Here is a 26,953-nt window from a genome sequence, read left to right as displayed (position 1 = left end):
TGCTTTGTTAGTTGGTCAGTCCTTTGGGATGCCTGTGTGCCTCTGTGACATGTAATCTTTTGTTTGATTAAGCCTCATACATTAATAAAACAAAGCAGATTGCTTGGCTCACATTGTTGTGCAAACCTTTTTTCTGTTTTCAGAAAGCTGTGCGACCCCCACTTGACTGCATTTGAGCCTGAAGCTCTAGGTAACTTAGTGGAAGGGATGGAGTTCCACAAGTTTTATTTCGACAATGGTACTGCATGGTTCTGTTGATCTCGCATTTGGAAGCGGCACTCTCACAGTGACACTAACCTAAGGGATGTGAAGAAAAAAAAAAATTTGTGTGAATTATATAATATGGGGACGTTCAAAAACACTTCACGAGGGGTGCCAAACCAAATCATCACTTTTAGCCATCTTATTAGTGCTTTATAGTACTGCACCGTCTTTACCGGCATTATTTCAATCACCTAATATAGTTTATTAATAGCTTGTGATCTTTAGTAAAACGAAATGTGTTTAACACCTTACCTCATTTAAAGGGCTATATATTCAGTATAGGCAGGCAGCTTTGAGACCCATCTTATGACCCATGCACAATATTGTAGCAAACATATTGGAGGCTACTAACATCCCGAGTTATAAAAAGGGGTAATTTGATGACCTTGTGTCATAAAAATCAGACATGTGCTATATGGTGAAAGTTTGAACTAGCTGGACTGCATATGCATTCAATCTTGCTAGTATAGAATGAAGGTATTCACAGCAGACATAGTTAGGATATTCATGTTTATTGACAATACACTCATAGAATCCTGAGGAAAAAAATAAAAAGCTACTATATCTGTAAGTGATAAATTACACGATCTGAAGAATGCTGCAACCTCTAGATGGCAACATCTAGGGAGGGACTTTTTCATGTTGGCTTGGCTAACCCTTTTTTGTAGTAGACTCACAGTGGCCATAGCCATGCAAACAAATGTGCACATCTAACTTGCATGAGAGCTTTTTATGCTAGTGCTATATGATACCTACTGTACTAAGACATGTAAATAGCTTGAACATGGTATGTCACGGCATGGAGTGTATCACACTGAGCTGCTGTCTAATAAGTATTACATTGTTTGGCTTCTTTTTTTTTAATGTAGAAGCATTTTGAAGTGCAATTGCCTGATGTCCTTACATTTTCTTGACACTAGAAGGCTTTCCTAATCAATCCCGTTACCAGCTTCTCCTGCTTAGCTAATAAGTTGTGTTGTGAATGACTTTCAAAAATTTGTCTTTTGTTTCAATGGACCATTTTGAACTCTCGTGTATTAACATTGACTGGTCCCATAGCTTCTGGAATGTGGCAGTGTAGAATTGGTAGCGAAACTGCAATTAGAGCTTGCAGTCCATTTTTGGTGGTGAGAAACATAGAACAGAGCAAAGAGGAAAAGGATAGTTTTCCTTGTATCTCTGTGTGCAAGGAAAAGCATACAAATTTAAGTCCATTAATAAAACTTCTGTACTATACTTATCCAAGTATCTGAAGTCTAAATCCGTATTTCTATAATCCAGTGCAAGTTGCTCTTGAGTGATTATCTGGGAGCCTAGGAAAAATTACTCACTAAACTGAAGCTCTCCCGTAGTGAAAAAATTTACACTGGGAATGAAAATTTCTATTAAACTTTTTGTTGAAGTGAGATTTTGATCATCTATTTTATTTTGAAAACAGTTAATTGTTCATGGAAGTGTTTCTGTCACACAATAATTTGTGAGGTGTGTTTACAGCAGATGTTTGAATATCATGATTGAATTTTTTTATGATGCCCTAACTAACCATTGTTTTATTTTAATTTTATTGCTTTCATGATTCCTGGAATTCTACCGCTATGGTGAGAATCAAATGTATGCCTTGTTTCATTAGTCAATTTGAAGTGTTGGTTTCCAAAGAGAAACAAACTCGGTTTTTGTGGATGCCATGAAAAACAACCCTACAAATGAATAAAGGTAATATAAAACGTATGAGAAAGGGCTCGTGACCTTAATCTATGGATAATGAGACTCATTGTGCGCGGCAGAGCCGTCGTATATATACGCGGTTTTTGCTTAATTATGTTGCGTCTCGTTATTGCTACTCGCAACTCCAACCAGGCTGAATAACAACCTTACACCTCCAATATGTTTGAGCCCCTTAAGCTTTTCCACAGCCATCTGTTGATGCGGAAACGGCTGAAAAAGGCAAGACATAGATGGCGCATAGAGTCCTAGATTGTTGCCTCTGCTATTTAGAGTAAATGTCGTATGGCTTGCATTTGTGATAGCTGTCTAAAGAGTTTCTACTAGTGACAGCAGTTGGACTCGTGACTAAACTCCGCCTCCGCTTCTTCTGCTCCAGGTGCAGGAAAGAGCTACAAGTCCCAGAACACAACGATAATAAACCCTACTGTGCACCTACTAGGGGACGATGCTGCCTGCATTGCATACATTCGCCTCATGCAGTACATTGACAGGTGAGCACAACTAAGACCACATGTCAAGTGCTTCCTGACATGCGTTGAAGCATTAAGCCGCATCCATACATGCGCATGTTGTAGTAAATCATGCAGTCACTCGTTCTCACTTTAATCGCAATAGTAATTACAGTCACCGACAGTTTAAAAAAACCTGAGGATGTGGCGAGTTCTGAGCACCTTATCGCTCCACAGTCAATGACATTGGCATTAGAAAACGCAGAAGACCAAAGCAAGAAGCAAATATGCCTGGGCCAGGTTACCCGAAACAAAGAAGGTCGCCCATTACAGTGTTGGTAGAAGCCACAGGTGGACTGTCTTCAATGCAAACTTCTCAATTCTGGAGTCACTGCATTTGTATAGGGAAACAAAACTGCCCAGCCTTGAATCAGCATTGTCAAAATGGAACTGCCCCATACAGTTCCTTAATTAATCTCAATGTCATATACACATCTACGCATTCTGCTGCCTTGCAGTCGTTTATTTCAGAATGTCAGGAGCATGCATGTGAAAGTGGGGGAACTTGCGGGGAAAAGCAGCGTTTGCACCCGGATATATATCGTGCTTTGAGGCACAGGAAGATAACTTGGCGTGTCTCGCTTTCATAAGCAATTCGCTGTTTACGGCTATCTTCTCAGCCTGTAAACAGCAAAATGCGCTTTCGAGCAACGAAGGAGCTCAGTTTGGTGCTTTAGAGACGAGCCCCAGGCCAGGGCAGTAGCTACCAGTCTACTTACAAGCCTATACCAAACTGACAGCTTCAAATACTATTCCTCACAGGGCTGGCATTGCACGCACGCGGCAGACGGAGGAGACCCGCGTCTGGCACCGGAAGGACACCAAGTGGCAGAACGTGCACTTCCACCGCTCGGGAAACTCGTCGGGCATGCACCCCGACCCGGCCGCCAAGTAGCGCCGCCCGCCTAGAACCTTGCCTCCACAACGCCACTCATACACGCCCCCTCCCTCTCTTTCCGTTCCCCTTTCCGACGTGTCATACTCACTGGAGGTTTCCCCGCTCCTTGTCGGTCTTTCTCCGCTGTTTCTGTTGGGCGTTACTTCTGCCCGCCGGGCTTCTCTTCCGTACAACCTTCCGAATGCCTTTTTCCAGTTTCTGCACGTCTTTGCCTGCCCGGCACATTGACCTTGGGCCGAGTTCTGCTAGCCTTGGGTGACGCTAGGAGACGGGATGAAACTCGCTGCCCATACGAGCGCGCACTATTGCGTTGGCTGAGGATCAGCTAGCTGTGAAAAAAAACTAAGTTGAATTGCCTTTTTCTTGTGCACTTGTTTGTGAAAGTGTCAGTGTAGCATTGACCGTGAGGCTGCGTTGTCCATGGCTCGCAGAATAGCGGTCCAGGATTCCTGGAATTTTGGGGCATGCGGGTTTGTGCACGCAGAAAAGCGAGAGCAGAACAACTGCACTTTTTTGGGAGGAGGAGAAGGAGAGGGGGGCGGGGGGGAACACAGCCTTGTCCTTGCAGGTTTGGTGAAACTTGCCCTGGTTTACCTCCTGACTTTGTGTTTACAATCCCCAAGTGCTGTTTGTGCAGTGTATGTTTAAAGAGCGGCCGCAACTGAGCAGGCCCGAAAACGACTTTGGCTCGTGAACAGAGCTTCGCTAGCTTTTGGCGGAAAGAAAAAGAAATGAACACTGTATAGATCACTACCATTTCAGCAGGTATGTTTTCTCTGTTGCACCTGTTGCACCTGTTGCCCCGATGCCTAAGCACATGTACTCAGTCATGAAATGCTTTACCTTTAAGCATACTAACTCGATAGTTTGTTCTTGTGTATACTACTATCTTCCTCCGTGGCACACTCTCGAAGGAACGGAGTGCCCTGTTCACGAGTGGACGAGAGTGATCTTTTTTCTTTGTGTATCCGTTGCTTTCCTAAAGAAAGTATTGCCCTTGTTCATTTTGATGTAAATGAGAATTTCAGGAACCTTAAAATATTTTGTAGCAACAAGGATGGAAACTGCAATCTTCGTGGGAGCCGGACATAGTGCTGCGCTTTTGATTGCACAATTTGTCAACTGTGCTAGTACAACACTAAAACAGCACCAAACTTTTCACAGCTAACTTAGGCCAGCAAGTAGGTGTGGGTTCGGTAGATACGAGAAAACACCCTTGAGCCACTGTCGACTGCTGTCCAAATGACCCGAAGTTGCCGCAAGCGAGGGTGGACAACCACAGCGAATCGATACACTAATCACTGTGGGTTTCTCTAAGGGACTACCATACTATGCTGGGGTTGTAACGGTTGCCGTGTATTCAAACAAACGTGGCATTACACATCTGTTTGCACCATATGAGCGGTTGCACGTCGTCCTCGCTGTTCTTGCACCTCATGCTAGTTAAAGACACCACTGTTGACATGCACGGCCCTCCGGAGCTGTCCTTTCTGAGCCACCCACAGCACCTCGGTGGTCGGTGGCGGAAGCGAGCGTCAAGGGGGGAAAAGAGGAAAGGGAGAAAAACTGAGCTACCTCTCGCCCCGAGCGAGCGCCGGGGTTTTTCTGGTTTGAATGCTCTCTCTCTTCCTCTTTTTCTCCCCGAGCCGCTCCTACAAGGTTGACACGTGAGCAATGGCATGTCACGTGCGTTCCACGTAGTGCTGCCCCAGTAGCTACTCTCCGCCGTGTGTCCGTGTTTTGTACTGTGATATTTGTTTTGCTTCTGTTGCTATTCTCAAAGGAAGAAAAAAAAAAAAAGGAAAAAAATGCCCCTGGTGCTTTTCGCTTTTGCCGTACTTTCTCCTTCCTGGGCCCCTTGCATTTCCGACGATGCCTCCTCCGGATTACCGAGAGTTTTTGGGATGATTTTGAAGCCAGTTTATGGTGTCTTTCCTCTTGTCGCGAAGGACCGTTCATTGAAGTTTGCCTCGTAATATCGAAATGTTTCTGTATTTTACCCGATACTTGAAAGTTTTGTTTCGTTGCATTTTTTTTCTATATTCCTCTTGTTTTTTTTGCCTATTTTGTTGATGTGAAGTTTTACATCTATGTTTGTTATAATGCACATACCTCACATTAGAAAACAAGAGAATTGTGCAGCTACAAAGAGTTCTATCATATGAAACCTGATATTTATAAATTAAAGATATACACACTCCCACTGTTTATTTTGGTTTCTACTGGTCTCCTGTTTTGCTTTTGTTTTGGTTGCCTACTTTCATTTATATACAGCGCACGGTGTTACATAGTGTACATGGTGCTTGTGAAAGGTATATTGGGTAGTTATCACCTAGGCAAATATTTCTCATGCAGCTTAACTATTGGTGCCTTGAAGTCTGCGTCAACTTTCAAAAACTGACAGGGAAGTCTTTTAAAAAATAGTGGTGTAAGAGTTGTGCTACTAGGTGACAAATAAAAAAAAAAAAAAAAGACGGAAAAAATATAGAGAACATTATCTTTACTGTTGCCAAGTGCTTCAATATGTTCTATTAATATTAGCGTTAAGGACAATATCAAAACTGACAGCAAACTTTAATTGATGCTAATTTTTCATGATCTAGCAACCTGCTAAACATTGAAAAGCCATAAAACCTGAATTCTCTCATTACACACATTTGATTCCCACAGCAGAATTATGGACTTGGAGGACTTTAGGCTCCTAAGTTTGGCACATACTAGTGCCAGTCGGTTATTATTACTGAAACTAGTTTGTTTCGTTTGCTTTTGCTTTTGTTCTGGTCACAAGTCGCACTCTTAATAGCAAATGGCTCCTGCATTTTTAAATTGTTTCTGCATCAGAAATGAGGCAGTGACAGTCCTCTCAGATACACCCAAAGATTGTTTTGTATCAAGCTCACAGGACTTGGAGGATGCCTGCAGTGTTTTACATTACCCAAGATACAGCCCATTACATCCATAACACAACACTCGATGTCCCTGCTTAAACTTGTTCTAAATATCACAGTTTGAAATATTCAGATTCATGACATCTATTTCCATACTCATGGTTGTTGTCTGTGCTTGTTAATGTTAAAAAGTATATATAATTTGACGTCGAGGTCCAGGACCTTCAATCACTCCTGATGCTAGGCAAAAATGTAAAGTCCTGCTGTATTGAAAGCTTGAATTTGTTCCTTCTTTTTTTGTTTTCTTTGTTTCTTTACTCCAGATTACTCTGAACTTGATAAACTCGCTGATGGTACAATTCTACCTTCTGTGCATTAAACGCAATTCCAGGTTGTATAAGAACGAAAGAGCCCGTAGTTAGAGTAAGGATGCGTGGAACGAAAAATGTCTGCTCTAAATACTATATGAGCATTGTTTGGGATGGGGGACACCCCTCCCACATTACTGCACACTTTCATTCACAAATCTGTTTGAAACATAAGCGAGCCTAGAGGGATGCCGAAAACCAGACCTGTTCAGGCAAGACCTTGATCGGTCGGATCGCAATCCAATGCGAGTTCGTCTCCAGCTTTGAGCGTTCTAGCTCTCCAAGATTACAAGATTTTTTTTACCTTTCACTGCGCATACAGATGAAGTGTAACTATAATTACAGTTTTAGTCTGTATGTCTCAAATATACCACTTGGCTCGAATTTTATGACTGCATGGTGATTGTAGGGAGTTCTCTGAGCACTGTAGCTTTACTTGAAAAACTAATGGTTCATCATGACACTGAACCATGTTATGCTGAAAATATAGACTTTTCAAGCAGTTCACTGTTTACATCAAATAGCACTTAAGAGTACCGTTAATCCACTGGAAAAGATATGCCAAGTATCGTGCTTCTACCTTCGGGAGGTGACATGTATTTTAGCTGGCTTTGGAGAATACCTACATTTAGAGATAAGAACAGCATTCATAGTAATCCCAACGAAAATGTAAGAGTGTATGCGAGAGCTAATGTCAGTTTACAAGGTGCAATATGCGTGCACCCTACGAACGCCATGTTGAACTTCAATAAGTCGTGCAAGTTTAGTGGATGTAAGCTTTTCAGACACTGATGAAGCATGCTAGATCCTAATGAAAGTTAAAAAAAAGTGTCTAAAGAATGCTTTTTGTGCAAACTAATAATAAACCATGCTACTCCCAGAATAAGCATGCTCAGTGGAGCCTCTTCCCTCAGTTTTTTTCCAGGCAAATGTGTGCTAAGTTAAGCTGTGCAAATGAAGCATATGCCTGTGGTCTGGTTGTTGAACGTGACTCCACTTGCAATCTATGTACATGTATCATTTTGTATTTTAATATATTCAACCTAGATTTAACGGCAGTGTGTAAACTCTACCCCTGGAGCGTTATTCTGCTCCTACTATGTCACTTTTTCTTCCTAGATATATTGCAGTGTGTCACCTCTCTCCCTACAATCTGCATCTTTTAACAATAAAATTGGTTCTTCAAATTTGTGAGGTTCATCACTCGTCTCCAAAGAGGGCTCATTCTGCGTGGTTAAAAAAATTGCTATGCCTGAGGAGCTTAGCTAGCTGTGTATGGCTTATATGCAGGGGCAAATGCAGGTATTTCCAGAGGGGGGTGGTGAGCATAAAGGGGAACGAGCCCACTAGTCTCGGCCAACTCGTCATAGGTGAACTGGTCAAAGAGGGCATATCCTTCTAGGTGATCCCGTAGTAAGGCGAGTGGTTGCACTGTTTTTAAGAAATTCGTCACATACTTTTTCTTTTTCTGGGGTTCGAGTGGTTTTGTTTTAGTTTGAGAACTGGCCTCTTTTGTATGTTTGCAGGCGGCGGTTGTGACCTCTACATCATGATGTTAGGAAGCATAGCAGTTGTTAAGTACCGTCTTTGGTGGCATCTCTGTACTTCATTGTTCAAGATGTTCGGAGATTCTAGTAATTGGGGGAACATTTTTCAAAAAAGTTTGTTTCTGCAAGGCAAAAAAAAAAAAAAAAAAATGGAGAAAAGAAAAAGGACGAGTCAAAAATCTGGAGAGGCCAAACGCTGACTTACAACTGGTTTTGCTATGAAGGATACGTAAACCTGCGTAATCTTAAACGTGCTACAATTAACACTGCTAACATCATTCAGTTGCTTCAGTCTGTACAAGATATGCAATCTCTTTTTTATATGACGCAATCGACGGTGCACTGACACACATGCCTTTCTCGTACTGTCGTAGCCTGTCACCAAAGCAGGGTGGACGCTGGCGGACACGTAATGAAAGTGTAAATAATTATTCATCATTAGTTAGCGAAGTCGCATTACAAACGCATGGCTGGCAAAAAAGCTAAATTGTGACGAAGTGGACAAATGTCCGGTTGCCCTCCGTTGCGGCTTCCCTGTGCACGAGATGGCCTATGACAACTTGCCCTATTTGACAAATTCACACTCCCCCCCACCCCGCCGCCTTCCTCACCCTACCTTAAATGTTTACACATGCAAAATTCAAGAGGGTGGGTCAGGACATCCAGACCCCCCTCTAAATCTGCCCCTGCCATGTCTGTCTTTGCCACGTATAATGCCAGCTACTGTTTTCGTCAGTCAACATTTCAGAAGCAAAAGAAACAATAAAATCTGAGACAACAAAACAACAAAAATGGACCAACAAAACAATGGTTTGTATATACATGTGTTTGTGTTTATACTTTAGCATTGACCTTTCCCTGGTCTAGTCTATAATGCTGGATTTGTGTCAGCTGGCCTACATCTTGTTTCTAAAGCATTTGTAGGCGAATCTTATTGTTTAATGTAAAATCTTCAGAGATGGGCTCAGATAGCCCACCTAATGTCAAGAGCAAATCGGCTGAAAATATGGAGTGGGCTAACTTTCGGTGTACAATCAAGGAAGTTTAAAAAAGAGCTATTTTTAGGTTGTGTCTGTTATGGTGGCAAGGGGCAACGAAGCCAACACGACTGTACTTCCAGTTGGCAACGTTCGCTTATATCCCGCCATAGCAAATTAGCCGCTTTTATGCTGAAGCCATCATTGATCAGTGGGCTATCTTTCGGTGTTTAAAAAAATATAGCAAATCAAGCCAAAAATAGGGGTGGGCTTTCTTTCGGGAGTGGGGCATCTCTCAGGATCTTCTTACAGTACATCATTTGTTTAAAAATGTGGGGAGGTGAGCAAACCTAAAAAAATAAGACTGATTGAAACTGAGTGGGACATGGTACTGGTAGCCACCTGTCGAGCCTGCGATTGTTTCATAAAAAGCGTAGCTACTCAATCTTCATAGTATAATTACCGCCCATTACTTTAGTTTTATGGTTTTAGGAATAACGAAATATGCATTTTCTTGAACATATGTGAATTTACATTTACTCGCATGGGCAGTGATGCCCTGCAGTGGTGCTAATTTGCTGGAACATGTACGCTTCAATCAATCACCCTAACTCTCTCCCCTGACTGCTGGTCGCTTTTTATGCACGTGGATACTTTCACGCAGCACATGCGTGTCATGTGGAGAAGTAGGCTTGCTCGAGACAACTCGCAACAAACCCAACTTTCCAACCTTGAAATAATGGCAACGTAACATGGTATCAACAAATAACTATTGGGTATGACCTGCACGCGACCTAGGTCCTGCAGTTAGAAGTGAGAGAGTCTTTTTTAGGTTGACGCGTTGACTTGATCGGCGTCACCTAACGTATGAAACGTCATAAACGTTCTGAAACACAATTAATTTTTAGTACTTTTTTTTTCTTACTAAGAACAGTGCGAGGAAGGCGGCGAGAAAAGCTCGTGTAGTTTTAATTTCGGATAATCGTAATCTTTATTCAACCCCGAGGGGGCTGCGACATCACGTAGAAAGCCCTTTGGCCCACATATGAGGCCCGCGGTGCCGCATTACTTCTGACTCGAGATATTTTTATCTTTGTTCGACCGCGTGGCTGTCACACAGGTTATTTCCCAGGCCCCTGAGAGGCACCCTTGCCCTGAGAAGCCTGCTGGGCGGCTTTGCGCATTGCTTCCAGTTGATCCGCTTGCTGCTTGCGGAAGTACGCCTCTTCCTTGGCGGCCCCCGCTGTGCCGAAGGCTCCGCCGGCCTCCCGGATGCTGCCCCCAGCACCGCCGCCTTTGCCCGAGCCGCTGCCGAGCTGTCCAGGCTGGTTCATATTAAATGTCCCACGCTCCAGCGGACGAAATCAAACAAAAGCAGGATCGCGTCGCCCGAGTTACAGTTCGTTTCGATTACAAATGGATGGATGACTCTAGAAACGAAAATAAATGAGCTGCCACTACCACTACTATTACTAACGTTGACAGGCAGACGCAAATTATGTTTAATCATTGACATGACCTACAAATATTCACAAAACTTTGTTAAATTTTCTCCGTAAAAGACAAAAAATAAACGCATTTTTGTGACGCCAAATTTGGCGAAGTTCGGGCAGTTCGATAGCCACAATGGTTGTCATAACAACGAAAGACAAACAAGCGTACGATGCGTAGCACTGGATGAAATCCAAGGGATTCGGGGTAAGTTTTTGATGTTTTACAACCTAAATCTCCCACAAAATTCTAAAGAAAGAAAGAAAGAAAGCCTTGTACGTGTGGCTTTTTGTGATCGCAGCTTCGACACTAGACACGCTTTGCGAGACTTTCTCCTGCGTGACGTAAAACGTACACCATATGCCCAAGTGCGTAACCATGCGTTGTGCCCAAAGGCGAGAATCATCGGATGTTGCATTTTGTTAGATGCAGGTTCCCCCGAACCAGACGATGGAACTACGACACGACTGAGCCGAGGCCTCCAGCTCCTGACGTCTGCTGCAATGGAGTCGAGCGACTCCGAGCTTCTGCTCAGCGACGAGGAGTCGCAAAGCGGTCGTGGCACGCGCGAGCCCGAAGTGGACATCGAGGCGATAAATAACACGCTTACCGAAGTCCACCAGCAGTACAGCCAGTTACTGCTAAAATATTCCAGAGCGTTGAACATCATAGACCAGCTCAAATGCCAACTAGCCTGCAACGTCAACTCCAGCGACGACTCCTCCCAGCTAAGGATCAAGTACGACGCTTTGATGCTTCAGCTTGAAGAGTTCCGCGTCGATGGAAACGAAATCATGAGGTACACCACGGACCAGCTGAAGGGCAGAGCCGACGTGACGCCCATCGTTAACGGCCCGATGAACCCCAAGTTGCGATCCTCGTCTCCACAAGATGACCAGAGGGCCACGCTCGAAAATCACCACATCTCGACTGGCTTCGATACAAGCTCGTACGAAGCACCCAAAACTCCGACCAACGTAGTATCGACCACGAGTGAGTCGTCGAGCTCCGTCGGACTGGAATTGTTCAGCAGACTCTTTGCAGCTTCCGACGCATGGCACAGCCACAATGCACCGGTTCTGGTTGATGAGGTCGACTCGGCAGTCGCGATTGTTCAAGACGATGTCAGGAATGTGGTCCCAAGAACAACCGAAGAATACGAGGATGCTGCTGGACACAGTAGCAGGAGCCGAGACCAGCACGTGGCAGAACGTGTAGCCACGGGCCACAGCAAGAAAGCGGCCTTGGTGCAGCCAAATTACCACCAGATTGCTGTGGTCTACCCTGCACAGCGGAATGCAGAACTGTGCTCCGTGGTAAGTTCGTGTATGGCATGTGCCCCATGTTTTGCCAGTCTCTTAATGACAGGCATTTCATTACAGTCTGTCTGGGGAAACCCTCGAAAATGCCCTGAACTAATCCTTTCATGTATGTTGTTCACAGGGTTGCTGCATGGCCCATTCGTGCTGTTGCTGCCAACACTTGCAACACTCCAAGGGCCTAACATCTGACAACCCTGTGCAGAAAGTGTGCAACTCAAAACCTGCGGGCAGCAGTGCTAGACATGATGGGGATACCCAAAGAAGGTACTGACAACAAACCTGTTGTTTGTTAACCACTGGAGTCAAACATCTGGCATGTTGCTCGGTAATGGAGTGAACATAATTTATGAAATGTTTTCCCTTAGGTCTAGTGCTGCCACTCAAGTAAAGGATTTTGCTGACATTCCATTTGACAAGGTAATTTTCTGAAACAGGTGATTGGGTCATGTGGTATGTTTTCCATGTTAGCCTTTCATTACCCTTTCGGATTTTTTTCAGATCTGCTCAGCTCTGGATGTGGCTGTGAAGCTAGCAGGGGAACTGCGAAAGCATTCTAGAGACCTTCTGCAGCAGTTTCAGTGATCCATGTTTTTCTTGTCTTTTCCAAAAACAATTTGGTGTCCACTGCAGCTTCAGCACCGAGTAACGAGCATTCCGAACACAGAAGACTTACTTAAAAACAGATCAAAACACTTCTTACTTTTTGGAGCAATGCGGTTTTTTACACTGCAAGGTTATCTCACTTTTAAAGTTTACTTTCTACTCAATACCACGTGCCAAAGGTGACAACCAACTTTATCCTCTTTGTGATATTTGCCATATTTGTTGACACAAAGGCAGTAATTTTATTTGTCCTGCGTATCTTTTGGAAAGGTTTTACAATAAAATTGTGTTCTTGAACTCCAACTATTAAATTGTAAACATGGGAAATTCAGTTGTACAAATATGGGGGGCATTTAAAAAGCTTGGATAGAACAGCTTGGATATACAGTCACACAAGAAGGAAACAGACTCGCAGCGCTGTTTCCTTCTTGTGTGCCTGTGAGTGCAACTCTATATCTGCGCTGTTCTATCCAAGCATGAATTACCAACTAGCCCAAGCATCCACATTGTCAAGCTGCATTTAAAAAGTCTGCATTATTGGCAGCAGAGAAAAAGAAATCATCGCCAAACTCTGTGCTTTGAGGCCAGCCCACGTTCCTGTAGTCTCGGCACATTCGAAAGGTTTATCTCGCAATGCCCAATGATTTGTACATGCCCAAAGATTTTCACATGAAAATCCCCGCCCACTAAGTTCTGTGACTGCTTGGGCCCATGCAAAGACAAGTTGACCCCGACGACTCCATTCGTTGCCTACACCATGGATGAGTATTCGGTGCACCAATATGACCCCGAGGCTAAGAAACAAAGCGAACAGTGGAAGCACGCAAATTCGATACCACCAAAAAAAGGACAAGGCGGATCCGTCATCGGGGAAGGTGATGATTAGCGCCAAACAGCCTCAAGGATTACCGAGGCCTCCTGACTAGGAAACGGGAGGTCATCAAGCGTTGCGGGAAGCTGATCAAAAGAATTGCATTTGCTCCACCACAACGCACAGGCTCATTTGCAGCAGCAGACGTTGACGCACGCGACAGCTTTAGGCAGAGAAATTCCGCCCCCGTATTTACCTACCCTGGCACCTAGCGACTGCCTCCTCTCATGAAGAACCCATTGCGAGCGTGACGATGACGAGGTGGAACACTTTTTCAAGGGCCAAAAATTAGGACTTTTACAACCAGTGTGTCTCCCAGCTCATCAATCGATGGAAGAAGTGTGTTGCCTCGTATGATGCATGTGTGGAGATGCACTATCCTTATCGCCGACATTCATGACTGCATCTCTTGCTTCGTGGTAATAATACAAACTTCATAAACGCCCCTCGTATGCCTTACCCAGAAGACCCAATCCGCAGGCATACTTTTAAAAATCGTGCCATGCAAGCTTTGCTTGATCTAACGGAAACTTTGCGGCAAAAAAGCAAACGCTGCTAAAAGGTTGATTCCGCAACTCTCATCTTTTAATCAAAATCCAGGAAGCAACATTGTTAGCTTTTCTACGAGTTCAATGTTATGTCTTTAGTGGTAGGTTTATTACCTTTAACTTTCACGTTTGCTGTATCTTTTTAAAGCATCGCTCTTCAATGCTTTTCCTAGTGTAATTGTATTTTGCTTTGTGGATTATACTCTGTTTCATGATAACTTAGCGAACTGTGAAAACTGCGGCCCCCGCGACCGAACAAGAGCGTTAGAGCAAGGCACGTGACAACACTCCATCGTTGAGGCTACGGAGGCCTCATTACTGCTATACTGCTACAGCAACAGCGCCGTCCGCGACAAGAGGTAGTTCTATGCTTCTTTTTCTTTGAGTAGTGTTGCCATCGAACACTTCTGATTGCAACGCTGCATGACACGGAAAAAAAACTAAGACATGTTACTTTTCAACGACACCTAATACGGATCAACACTTTTTTGAGAAAAACGTGGCTTTTGAACGATTGCAGCCATGAAGTGTTCCTGAAGGGCTCGCTACTTTAGTGAACGGCAATGTTGCGGCAGTGGACGTTCATCCGAAGTTGTTTGGTTTCGCTGCAGACGACAGCTGGTTCCACTGGCCGGGCCGCACATTTGGCGCAGCGACACAAACGCTGCCATGACGTGCTGCCATGTGCCTTGCTCCAATGTTCTTACTGGGTCGCAGGAGCTGTAGCCTCCACAGTTCGCCAAGTTATTGTGAAACAGAGTACAGTAGTCTCTTCGGTACTGGTAAAGACAAAGATATGTGAACATATCTAGAAAGGTGTCGGAAACTCTTTAGTGTAGGCACGCACAAATTTCTCGGTCCGCAGATCAAATGCTAGGCTGTTTGTTTTGGCATGTCCCTTTAATCTAAGCTTAAAATTGCGCTATAGACGGGGGCACAGTATGTATCCTCGCCTGATTCAATCCAGATCAGCGTGCCAAAAGGCACAATTGGAAGCATTAAAATGGTAATATTACTGCCTCTACCCTTCAATTAATTAGGCATGTAACGCAAACCGATCTTAGGACGGCAGTGTGTAGAGTCTAAACCCAGCAACGAAGGACATCCTCTATGACGTTTTCTTGCACGTTTCTTTACTCGTCTGCAAAGAACACTCTTTCACGTTCCGAGTATGCATGCACAACGGAACAACGCCGAGGCGACAAAAAGATGCAAGTGTACTTCGGCGACTCCACTTTCTTCACGAGGAGCCCTCGAAAGCGACGGCTGCCTCAGCCGCGACGTAAAACGGCCCTTCCTTGTGGGCGGTCCTGATCCTCTGCCAGTCTTCCGACGAGAAACCCCGAGGTTGGGACGGACACTGCGCGAGCGCGGCCACGATGGCAAACTTGGCCTCCTTGCCTTCCTTGTCGGACTCTGTGGAGCGATCGAGCAGGTACTCCAGGAAGCCCGGGTGGCTGGCCAAAGCGGCCTGGCCCCACGGGCTGTGGGCCACCTCGCAGACCACTCCCAGGGCGGAGCAACGGAGGTCCGGGAAGGGCTGCTTGCAGACGCCCAGCAGGAGCCTGGTGGGGGCTTCGCCGAAGGCGTCGTACCACTGCTCCGTCAGGCGGATGATGTCCTCGCAGGAATCGTCCTGGAAGAGTCGTCGTGAACCCCCGCATTATTTAACGCCGACTTCCAGCGGGTACGTGCAAAAGAAGGGGAAGAGCAACAAAGAAAAATGTGGCAATGTGCTGCACGGCAAGCTCGGCGCAAGGGAGACAAATAATGCGTGCCTCGAAAGTGGCAGAAAGTAATTTTCATGCCACATACTTAACAAACGCCCCCGGAAAAACAAAGAAGCAAAAAAATGGTGCGTTTTAATTGCGAAACTAAATTATGCATTGTGCAAAAGTAAAATGTGCATCGTCAAACTCTGTCTCCACCCAAATGTAGCACTAGTGATCAGTACCAGATGCCAAAGTTTCAGAACTGAAAATTTAAATGGAAAAGTGAGGCCCACTGTTGGCGACGCGCCATTCAGCCCCATGTATTCGAGAGCTCCATCAGCTGCCATTTTCCCACTGAAAATTTAAGAAAATCACTTGATTTTCTTAATAAGATAATGATTCGTTCTGAAACTTTGGCATGTGGTCCAGACTGCTAACGCTAGATTTCGGCAGACACTAAACATTTGGCAAAACACACTTTATTAAAAAAAACAGCAACGAAAAAAAAAAAAAAAAACCTTGCACTTGTATATTTTTTTTTTTTTTGGGGGGGGGGGGGGGGGGGAATACTGTACCAGAATGTTTAGCAAATTATTATTTTGAAAATTCCTGACTTTTCCAGGTTTTCCCTGACAATTTCAGGTGAAATTCCCCGACCACTGTAGAGGCGGTTAAATATATAAGACCATCACAACACAAGGCATTGAGCACTGTGAGGATCATTTTGCACGGGCTTAATCCAACTTGCATATTCCAAAATATTTGGGTTCGTCCACTCCAAATTAAACGAGCACTTTCTTGCCGCCGATATCGTCAGTGAAGAGGCCACTTCTGGAAACACCATGAAAACACGACACTCAACCATATACATCAATAATCGAATAGCAGCATCAGTGCCAGATGCACACTTTCGGCTTAAGGCTTGGATTGGGGTCTGCAGCTTTCCCCTTTGTTACTAAATCTCGAAGCTCTAATTGGATCTAGTTTAGTGTCACGCCCTCAATCCAATTCAAGGCTTGGACTAGATTTGTCGGCTGTTCCCCTTGCATCAGGCAGCACACTCTACATTGGGTGAGCTGAGCCCGTGCTCTGCTCTAAGCATAATTTATTGCATGTTTTTCTGCCCCCAAGTCCTCAACTTTTCGCTCAGGGCACTCAATGGTGTTTCCGGCTCATTTTCCCTGACTGGGCTCGCTTTTTGACTATATCCCTGACAATTCCCGGTTTTCTGAGTCGCTAGACACCCTGCTGTACATAACAAGTTTTCACGCATAGTAAAGGCTTGAGGAGCAATGAATCAATCAATTTTATTTAGCCCAGAACTTGCATACACATATCAAATCCTTGCACAAGCTGACACTTCCACACTGCTCGTAGCTTCGGAAGGACGCAAAATGTTTACCTCTATGTGGAGTATGTTGGCCAGGGCATCCAGGGACCGCACACGAAGCTCGCTCCTTCCTCCTTGAATGTTTTGACTCAGGGTCTTCAGATACTGCTTCATCTTATCACCTGCAGGATTGGCACGGTCATAGAGAACACATTCATAGAGAACACATACGGTGAGGATGACACTGGTTTGTTGCGCTGAGTATTTATTTTGAGCGGTACGAGCTAAGCTTTGTGGCTATTTGCTTCTGATGCAACGGGACAAAATAAATCCATTTATTTCAGACTTTGATGTCCACCGGTACATATATCCTGACTCCAGCACGTCAACTCGGTAAGAAAGTTCAATGCAGAAGCTAGAAAATGCCCAGCATTATTGAGCATCTATGCTCTTATAGTCCTGTAATTTTGGTTTCTTCTCTCAGAGATATCAGGGAATGAGACAGATACATAATCCTGGACTACTCTTTCAAAGTATATCCTTTAGTTAAAAAGAACACGTTATTCTGTAAAGACAGGCTACAATGGTGGTGGGAAATTATCTTGCTTATGAAGGGACCTCTAAATACCTTCTCGCCACGGTAAAGAGTCTAGCCTGCCTGTACTCTAGAACCTTATTGTAAGCTGAGTACAAGTTGGTAGCTCTCAAAAAAGGTATAGCACTCTGTCTGTCACTGTGGAAGCAGCACATCTTGCTCAAATTTGCTTAAAGCACAGTACAGCAGTATAGTACTAACATACTTCCCACATTGTTTGTTCCAGCCATTTCGGTGGTTATTTTAAAGTACAGACACAAGCAACTATCAAACGTGACTGTGCTAGCAAGGTCCACACAACTTTAGCAAATTGCAATTGCGGCTACTACTACTATGTAATGTTCATTAGAACTGAATAGTCCATTTAACACTGGTCCAAAAAAACAATTAAATTGTGGCTAAAGTAAATTATATTCTGCTGTTAAGCTAGAATATGGTACTTCTAAACCTCGCTCAAGCAGTGCAAAAGAGCAGAAATATTACTAAATATGTGCATAAACCCATCAAAGCTACTTCCTTAGGCCAAAGGTGCATACTGTAATGTATTAAATAAATTTGTCAGGAAATATCTGAATACTTGCAGCACTGCTTGTGTAGCAAGCATAGTTAGGTGCTAGGGGCCTACCGTAGAATACCGTGCATCCACCCATATCACATTAAGCGCCCATACCCAAATTCGTAAAATCTGGGAAAGTATGCACAGCACACATTGATATGTAGAAATGATGACCGGACAAGTGCCCATCCCCCATTTTTTTATGATTATCTCAAAATTGTGAGTGGGCACTTGCCCGGTATCTTACGGTAGTCGGGCAGCCTTTGTTGTCACCTTCTGGCTCGGCTTTAAGACAATTTTGTATGAACTAAAATTTTGAAATACCTAAACGCCAAAAAACAAAATTCTGCATGCAAATCTTTTTTTATTTGTTCTAATATTTGTTAGTTGGTTAAACATACGATCGGCACTGAATATTTGGAAATTTTCAAATGGGTAAGCAACCCTCAAGTTCAATGTAAGTCAAATATCAAAACGATTCAAATCATACTATTCAGAGTGTCCAGTATTGGAACATTGATAATGCGAAATGACGGGTTCTCAAACCTTTCTATCTTGGGCAGGGCCGGCCCTACACCATCAAGTGCCCTAAGCAAATTTTAACTGCTGTGTGACCCCCCCCCCCCCCCCCCCCCCCCCCCCCTTTTTATAAGCACCTATATTCCAGGTAGGATATCCCATTGTTAGTAAACATGCGAGTAGTGGCCCAACACAAGCATGTTGTCAGACGAGAATCGCATTCCAAAAATAAATGGCGATCGAGCATGTAGCTTTGTCTGACCTCGTGTTCAAATAAATCGGAGCTAAAAAAAAAAGAAAAAAAAAATCTCGAGTATCCGTGTTTGACCTGACCGAAAGCCGAGGAATCCGTCCCAGTGTTGGCACTGGTGTGATGTAGCAATTGAGAAGCCTACAGACCTCATAATGTATCAATGAATAACTCAGATCTGTTAAAACTGTGCTGGAAACCAAAATCTTTTTGAGCTTGGGGAAACCGCGAGAGCACTCTTGAGAACTTCAGGGTTCCTGTAAGCCCATTTTCAGATCACGGAAATGATTGGTGTGAGCTGACCCTCACCGTGCGACCGCAGTGCCCGCTTCCCCTGGACACTGGAACCAATGACACCGATGGTCTCGACCGCCACGGCCTGGCTGGCCGAGTCGCCGTCCTGGACGCACTCAAAGATGAAGCCGAGCACTTGCGGGTAGTCTACCAACAGCCGCTGGGGGCTGGTCTGTCCCATGCTGCCGAAGAACTTCAGCAGGCCTGCGAGAGGAAGTTGCAGTTGCCGCACCTCGTTTCACACGCTGCATACGTCACGCTGGAGTTCATAGCAGATCTGCAGCTATTCTGCTGTCAGCAAGTAACCCAGTCGCTTCAGCAACAAAGGTGACTGGCCGATTTGCGAGCCACAGAAGTAGACGGCAAGCTCTGTACCGTCTTGCTGCATCAGAGGAAGCAGGGAGCGGGGAAAACACTGCGTGAGCTTCGTCTGCAGCAGCCAACTTCCCAAAGCAGGAGATTGGTGGCCGATTGTGTTGGTGCACCAAAGCTCGGAGTGCAGCTTGTGCTATGAAGCCGAGGGATCCTTGGCTCAATCCCCACCCCTGCCTGTTTAGATCCAGATGCACATTGCACTGGCACAGCAGTGTTGCTACTGTGCGATGCATGTTAAGGTCTCCAAGCTGGCAGTGGTACTGCACTGCCTAAATTTCTCATCTACAAAAAAAAAGGGGGGGGGGGGTGGAGGGGGGGGAGGGGGGGGATTGGTGGCTGAGTGGGCTAGCGCACACCAGCTCGGAGTACATGGAGCGAAAGCTCGCGCTGCAGACCACAGGATCCTGGGTTCAACCCCACCCCTGCCCGTTTCGATCTGGATGAGCATCGTACCGGCGTGCGGTTGTGTATCACTACTGCGTGATGCACAATAAAGACCCCAGGCTAGCGGTTGTACCGCACTGGCTAAATTTCTCATCTACAGCTGGGAGACTCGTCGCCCACTGAGGCAGACAAAGTTCTAGGCTGTATAAACACACACAACACAACTTTTTTTCTACAACAAAAACATCAGGTGCTTACTGGAGCTGACTAATTTCTGGCTGTTTAAACATACACACAATACTATTAGTTTACTTTTACTCCCCAAATACGCACCAGGTCCAAGGAGGCTTCCCAGTGGGTCCTTGGCCACGTTGATTGTCTCGCTGCTCAATTTCGCCAAGATTCCCTTCTTCTCAAGGTAGTCCAGGCCATGGCTCTTGGAGGCCAGCTCCGTCAAGAGCTCCAGGGCATTGAGCCGCACCAGGACGTCCCCCTGGTTCGTCTCTTGGAGCAGCTTGTCAAGGTGACCACTCTCAGCCAGCTTCTCCAGCATCTCCGGAGATGCCTTGGCTATGTCCACGAACACCTGCAAGAGCATTAAGCAGACATCAGTTGGTCAGACGGAGTTCTCAGATGGCATGGGCCCCCGGACATGACACTGCGAGATACGCTCAAGACGGCAATCAGTGCAATGATGCCAGTTATTAACAACCTGCGTAGTTCTCAATAAACATTTTTTTGGCCCGCGTCATTTTTGAGTCGTGCAGCCCTGGTCTACACGGAAGAGGCTTTTTCAAGTAAACATTATGTCCACAAACAAAAAGCATCAGGCAGGCATCAGTTGACTATATGGTCTTGAGATGGTATGGATGTGCACAATGCAGGCACGTAGTCAGGATTTTGTTTCGGGGGGGCCCGTCCATGACAAAATGCTGTATGAGGGGAAGGGGGAAAGGAGGCCCCAGCAAAATGGAAGATTTTGGGGGGGGCCCCGGGCCCCATGGGCCGCCTTCCCTGGCTACGTGCCTGGCACAATGGAGGCTTTGTAAAAGTTTCAAGTTTGTTCATTCTTTTTCACTCAAGAATAAAAGGGGGGGAGGGGAAAGAATCACTACACGGCTGCTTGACAAATCCCATTCCTCCTCCAACAGCAGCAGAAGCAGTCATCAACCCAAACAAAAACAATTAAGCAAAAAAAGAAAAAGAAAAGCAGTACAATAAATTAATTAACAGATAACTGAACTGCTAAAATTAGCATGATGTGAAAGTTACAGGGGCATATATATTCCCTGGTAACATCCTTATGTCTAATAGTGATGAAAAATAATTAGGAAGGTTATTAAACTCTATTCAGCATGTTAGCCTAAATGAGTATACCCATAGTTCCAAAGCATATGTCAAGGAGGTGCCGCAGCCGGGCGATAGTCAGCGCCTCCACCGGCAAAGAAGTGCAACGATGGGAAGTCGCCGGCGCGTCGTCTGCTTCTCCTGTTCCCTTCTCGTTGCTAACTTCCAAATGCGGTGCTGGCTCGTTTGATTGTGTTCGTCCCCGCATATATTGACAACATAGTGACTGGTTTGCCTAAGGTAGAAATGAGCTGTTCTTTTGGTATTGTGGACATGATACTCTGGGCATACCCTGGATAATTAATTGAATGCACTCTGGCACAGAAGGCACTCACGCAGCAAGGCATGGGGTCGACTTCCGTCTCGGTGTGCGAATCATAGTTATTAGCACTCACTAGGTCATGTCTGCCCTTATTTTTTTTTTAAATTTCTCTATGTATGCAGAAAGTTTTATTTCGCGGCAACTCAGAAATGTTTTTGAGGTAAGATTATTTTTATTCACCTCATTATTATTTTTTGGTAGTAAACATTTGCAAGAAGCTCGTTTTATATTTAGTTTTTTTTATCTGACTAATATATTTGCACAACCAACCTTTTTTTGGATTGTTTATGAATTGGAGGGCTTAAAGGGGTACTCCGGCGATTTTTTGAGCTATCTCACCTAACTATATTTTCTGACTCCCCGGCCTTTAACCCCTTCCGGTATGCTATTTAGTATCGCTAAATTCATAATAGTCATTGCGAAATCGGCAAATGAAAATGATGGAAAAACCAACATTCAAATATACCCGCACTTTTCAGTGCCGTGACGTCAGTGGAAGGGAAGCTTGCCAGTCGAGGGAGCAGTCTAAAAAATAGAATATGCCAATCATTCGTTCCGTGCGGAAGCACGGGGACTGGAGCGAGCTTCCAAAGCATTCACTTGACACCATCAAACTGCTTCGAATCAGTTGGGAACAAATTCTACAGTCCAAAGAGTGAACCCCTGCACTTCCACTGACGTCACTTTTTTGTTGTTGCCAGTAGAGACTTTCAGTTTGAAAAATACGGTGAGGACCAAAATTGTAAATTCAATAACTTCGTGAAAAGAAATTATTTTGACCTAATATTTGGGATACTGTTTTGGCGATGTTGTTTGGCGAGTTTAGCAAAATTTCAAGCAAATCGGGGACCATGAAGAAATCGCCGGAGTACCCCTTTAAGTCATGTACCGTGATATATGGCAGGTCTAAAGTATGTAAACGCTGATTTGAATCAACAGAAGTAGAAGTTAATTAATATTTATTGACTGCCAAGTTGGTGCATCGCAATGTGGCCACAAAATTGAAAACATCGTTACTAGAAAAATAAGATGGCGCAAAACTTGTTGCCCGCAGACCAAAAGTCGGCAGTGTATTTAAAAAGCGTGTTACTAAAGCTAAAAAATATATACATCTGTATTTCTTTTTTTTTTCAACAGGAGTGTTGTTTAGATGTAAGGTGGTACTTGAACTATACGTATTTTACGCATTAGTTAGATAAATTGCATACTATAATGACACAATGTCTCCGCTTCAAATTTAAGTAAAGCACTTCGCATTGTTTAACAAATACAGTCAGCATCGGCCAAACAACAAATATGAACTCGGCAAATCTGCGAATACCACTCTGGAACTCCTTGCAGAAATAACAATATCAAGCACCACAAAGACAACTGAGTCAGAACACTATTTTGGTATCTCAAATCAATTAAACGCAAAAATGTACCCACCAGCTTACTCACTTCTTCTGACGGCCGCACGCCAGAACCTTACGGCGTGCGGATGGGGCTTTAGTTCTCTCGTTAAAGAAAACAGTCGCAAATGCAGTTTTGACAATTTACGACTGAGTGCTACAATGAAGCAAATCAATCACCGAAACACAGTATCATTTTATCTCCAAACATTATTGTTACCATGCGGCCCCACAAGTACAGAAAGCAAGGACCTCGCGCTTGTTGCCTTCGCTGTTTTACCCGTTAGGATGACACATGGTATAGTTTTAATCGCAGACTGTAAAAAAAAGAAGAAAAAAGGTGGTCGCATGTTTGTGCTGTTGTGCACCATACCAACGAAAGTGCAGCGTCTTCAACGGCGCAAATGGCGAACCAGACTTCCCATCATTGCGGAAGTTGCGCACCAGATAGCGCGACCTGTCAGGGCAAACTCCATTGCACGGTTTCCATTAGTCACCCAAAGCAGTGTTTGGTTGCCTACATTGTACACAAAAAGACAAGGTTGCTTCTTATCGGTGACAGACATAAATATTGTTTTCTCATAGTTAAAGGGTAACTGCAAAGAAAAAAAATGTATTTTTAAACAGCCTAATTGGGACAAGCATGTCACAAAACAATTTTTCCAACAAAAACAAAATTTTTTACAGCAATATTTATTGCGTGGGACTGATTTTAGTTTGTGGTTATTTCGTCCATTTTAAATCGCGCGCCACAAAATTGGTATTATATTATACGTCACGGATTGGCTGCTCTACGTTACGAAGTGACGTATTCCAGCCACTCCACGCGTGTCGAAAGAGCGGAAGTTTCAAATGTGGAGAGGTTGTGACTCCGACTAAATTACGTCCTGTGGCGTAAATATTGCTAAAAAAATTGTTTTTTCGCGGAAGATTTGTTTTGTGACATGCTTGTCCCGATTAGGCTGTTTAAAAAATCTTTTCTTTTTCTTTGCAGTTACCCTTTAAGTAGGTTATAAGGGCACACATGCAAAGGGACCGACCTCAAAGACCCTGAAGCGAAAGACATCGCCGCGCCCCATGACATCATCCAGAATGAGTGCCACAGGCGGCTGTAGCAGGGCGCTGAGCGCCTCTTTCTCCCTGGCCACTTCCCTAAGGATGAGGGCACTCTGCTTGGAGGCCCACAGGTCCTCTTCCCCCAGCAGCCTCAGCAGGGACTCCAAGACGCTCCTGCTGCGCGACAGCTGGGACAGGGTGCTGTTGTCCTTTGTGCATCGGATCAGCTGCAAGGCAAAAAAAAAAACCAGAGAAAAAGAACATTCTGTTAAAAGCAAAAGTATGCAGGCGAGTTGGTTAGGACATCACAGTGTAAACCCTGAGACAAGGAGAAATAAGATAATGTGCAGGACGACACACAATCTTCAACGCGGCTGGGATCATTCAAAAGAGAGCAACAAGATATGACCAAACATTCAGTTGGGCTTGTTGGTTTATGACTGGATAGAAGCGCCGAAGGACAGGGACAAAGTGAAGGAGGCAACGAAAACACGGAGCGCACTCACAACTGAAAGTTTATTAGAAACACAATGACTTAAATATTTTAATAAAACCACGTCACTTTTACCCACCATACTCTCTCTCTAAAAATAACATTTCCTTGTCTCACAATGCCACAGACGGCTCACTGATACACTTATCGGTGCCCCTTGTTTTTATGACAAACACTTTGTGAATTCCCCTAGCTGTCTTTCCGCTGTGTCATCCCAGGATGGTTGTGTCTGAAAACAAGGAAGTGCACGGGCATGGATTGCAATGCACGGCAAGATGCCCAGATGGCGTCTGTTTGACAGCCATCAAACAGACGCCGTCTGTGTATCTGGTACGGTTTAACTCCGCCCATTCAAATCTAGTAAAGGAAAAGTATCGCTGCGTCCTGCGTTTAAGAAATCATGTCGCCATGAAATGGACAGGTGCTTTCTGTTACAGGTCGATCGCCTATTAAGTGCAGGTTTTCCACAGAAGTCCCCGAGTGATGTGGCAGATGGTCTCAAAAGGAGGTACAAAGGTGTTCCACAACGAGTTCATGAATGGCAAAAAATAAGACCAGCCATCATTTTTTTACCTTTGTGCTATCTCCCACAATTTAAAAAGAGTTGTGGGGCGTTACAACGTTCCGGTTGTTTTTTTGGCCCCGAACAATCTTTCTTCATTATGCAAAAGAATCAATGCTCCAGACAGAGATAGTGACGTATGCAAAAGAAACGCTCGTCCTGTTTGCCTTCCTTTTTGTCCTTGTCTTTGTTAGCACTTGTAATTTTATAACACAAAAATAAGTTTTTGGGATGTACAAGTTCTGTCATCTACAACATTAGACTATCCTACAGGTGCACCTAAGTAGGGCAAGCAGGCCACTGCGTAAATGACCGTGCTAGAGAACACGCAGCAGCTATCAAACAGATGCCGTCTGGGCATCTAGCTCTGCATTGTGATCGATGCCCATGCTCCCCCTGGTTTTCAAACACAACCATCCTGGGATGACAGAACGGAAAAACAACTAGAGAAATTCACAGAGCGTTTGTCATCAAAACAAGGGGCGCCGATAACTATATCGGTGAGCCGCCTGTGGCACTGTTAGATAAGAAAATGTTACTTTTAGAGAGACAGTATGGTGGGTGGAAGTGACATGGTTTTATTAAAGTACTTAAGTCAGTGTGTTTCTAATACACTTTTAGTTGCGAGTGCGCTCCGTGTTGTCGTTACCTCCTTCACTTTGTCCCTGTCCTTCGGCGCTTCTATCCAGACAAGATATAACCGTCCGCACAGAAGCAAGAAAGGAAGAAGACAAAAGACATGCCGCAGGAAATATTTGATGCAAGCTGGCCAGAAAGACAATGAGATCCAACTTCGACACCCGCGGCCGCCTGACAAGATAAGCCCTGAGAAGGCTATGTGAACCGAGTGAAAGATAGCACTCGGCTACCATAAACTGCTTCGATGAATTAAGTGAAGTAGCTAACCAACCTGGCGTAGCACGACGGCTCTCACAGATGGTGACGGACTCTTCAGAGCTCCTACAAGGTGGTCCTTGTGTGCCGATAGAAGCGTCTGCGGCGGGAAAGAGTCCAGCAACTTCCCCAGTAGGTCGTTCAACTCTTCCAGGTCTTCCCTGAATCCCAGTGGGAGAAATTTACATTATTAACTATGAGGAACTGCATGAGAAGTTCAATCAAATACAAAATACATATTGAAAGGTTTTTGAACGTAAATATGGACAAGAGACAAAGGAGAAATACGACAGACACGGACAACGTCCGTGTTTGTCGTGTTTTCCTTTGTCTATACTTGCTTTCAAAAACCTTTCAATGTGTTCAACCAACACACTCTCCTATTACTTTCAATGTACAAAGTAGTACATCAACCTCTTTTCTTTATGCCTGTCTTTTGGTTTGGGAACAAGGTTAGTCTGACATTGCTTGCAATTTCACTTCAAACGGCGCGGCAGTAGTTATTAGGATGACGGGCAAACGACTGTCTTCAATTTTAAATGCGCGATCTGAGGCATGTTTGGAATTTTGGTTGTTGGTCGGAAAAAAATGCCACTCACCCTTCAAACGTTTCCAGGCAGCTGAACAGCGGGCTGAGGTCCAAGTCTTTAGATACATTGTATATATTCTCAATTCGGGTCGCACTTAAGATAGTTTTCGCTTCCGTTAGCGACGCCGGGGAACGGCTTCGAGAAAGATTACCTAGCAAATTTGTCAAGACCGCCTTCAGATCCGCCGCCATATTTACGATGAGGAAGCAAAACGAAACCAACAAAACTTCAGGAATTACTTAAAAACAAAAAATAAAACATCATATTATTGT

General features: G+C 44.5%; 3 protein-coding genes across 53 annotated transcripts in view; 2 read left to right on the top strand and 1 right to left on the bottom strand.

Annotated features, from left to right (window-relative positions):
• LOC8025394 (calcium/calmodulin-dependent protein kinase type II delta chain) overlaps positions 1–5,599 on the top strand; it is a 183,738-nt gene extending 178,139 nt beyond the window's left edge. For 30 of the 50 annotated variants that reach the window (XM_042292292.1, XM_042292245.1, XM_042292265.1 and 27 more), the window contains 3 exons: positions 144–238; positions 2,366–2,480; positions 3,261–5,599. In XM_042292292.1, coding sequence (XP_042148226.1) covers positions 144–238; positions 2,366–2,480; positions 3,261–3,393 — 343 coding nt within the window. In that variant the 3' untranslated portion in view covers positions 3,394–5,599. The remainder of the gene's footprint in view (positions 1–143; positions 239–2,365; positions 2,481–3,260) is intronic. The other 20 variants (XM_042292293.1, XM_042292248.1, XM_042292271.1 and 17 more) reach the window with 1 other exon arrangement.
• A 5,206-nt stretch (positions 5,600–10,805) lies between these two features.
• LOC8025392 lies at positions 10,806–12,892 on the top strand. 2 transcript variants are annotated; one of them, XM_029992685.4, is made up of 5 exons: positions 10,806–10,874; positions 11,094–11,983; positions 12,111–12,253; positions 12,355–12,406; positions 12,488–12,892. In XM_029992685.4, the coding sequence occupies exons 2-5, from the start codon at positions 11,171–11,173 to the stop codon at positions 12,569–12,571; spliced, it is 1,092 nt and encodes a 363-aa protein (XP_029848545.2). In that variant the 5' UTR covers positions 10,806–10,874; positions 11,094–11,170; the 3' UTR covers positions 12,572–12,892. The 2 variants fall into 2 exon arrangements, with proteins under 2 accessions (XP_029848545.2, XP_029848546.2); XM_029992686.4 differs by having other exon boundaries at positions 10,811–10,874; positions 11,100–11,983.
• Positions 12,584–26,897, bottom strand: LOC8025391 (26S proteasome non-ATPase regulatory subunit 5). The gene is made up of 7 exons (XM_029992684.4): positions 26,691–26,897; positions 26,108–26,252; positions 24,127–24,369; positions 20,360–20,612; positions 19,283–19,471; positions 17,126–17,235; positions 12,584–15,647 (listed from the first exon to the last, which is right to left on the bottom strand). Exons 1-7 carry the CDS (start codon positions 26,870–26,872, stop codon positions 15,252–15,254), a joined length of 1,518 nt encoding a protein of 505 aa, XP_029848544.2. The 5' UTR covers positions 26,873–26,897; the 3' UTR covers positions 12,584–15,251.
• Positions 26,898–26,953: the final 56 nt, after the last annotated feature.

Source organism: Ixodes scapularis, unplaced genomic scaffold, assembly GCF_016920785.2.
Source record: "Ixodes scapularis isolate PalLabHiFi unplaced genomic scaffold, ASM1692078v2 PGA_scaffold3__209_contigs__length_174095766, whole genome shotgun sequence".
NCBI lineage: Eukaryota > Metazoa > Arthropoda > Arachnida > Ixodida > Ixodidae > Ixodes > Ixodes scapularis.
The sequence above is the reverse complement of the archived record's forward strand: the minus strand, read 5'-3'. Positions and strand labels throughout refer to the sequence as shown.

What these genes read in the sequence shown, in the direction of transcription:
- LOC8025391 (XM_029992684.4), bottom strand. Translation starts at nt 26,872, where the DNA reads ATGGCGGCGGATCTGAAGGCGGTCTTGACAAATTTGCTAGGTAATCTT. An exon ending in TTCGCTTCAGGGTCTTTGAG is followed by an intron (nt 20,613 to 24,126) that starts GTCGGTCCCTTT and finishes ATGCTCTTGCAG; the next exon opens with GTGTTCGTGGACATAGCCAA. An exon ending in GCGGGCACTGCGGTCGCACG is followed by an intron (nt 17,236 to 19,282) that starts GTGAGGGTCAGC and finishes CCAATCCTGCAG; the next exon opens with GTGATAAGATGAAGCAGTAT.
- LOC8025392 (XM_029992685.4), top strand. Translation starts at nt 11,171, where the DNA reads ATGGAGTCGAGCGACTCCGAGCTTCTGCTCAGCGACGAGGAGTCGCAA. An exon ending in ATGCAGAACTGTGCTCCGTG is followed by an intron (nt 11,984 to 12,110) that starts GTAAGTTCGTGT and finishes TGTTGTTCACAG; the next exon opens with GGTTGCTGCATGGCCCATTC. An exon ending in GATGGGGATACCCAAAGAAG is followed by an intron (nt 12,254 to 12,354) that starts GTACTGACAACA and finishes GTTTTCCCTTAG; the next exon opens with GTCTAGTGCTGCCACTCAAG.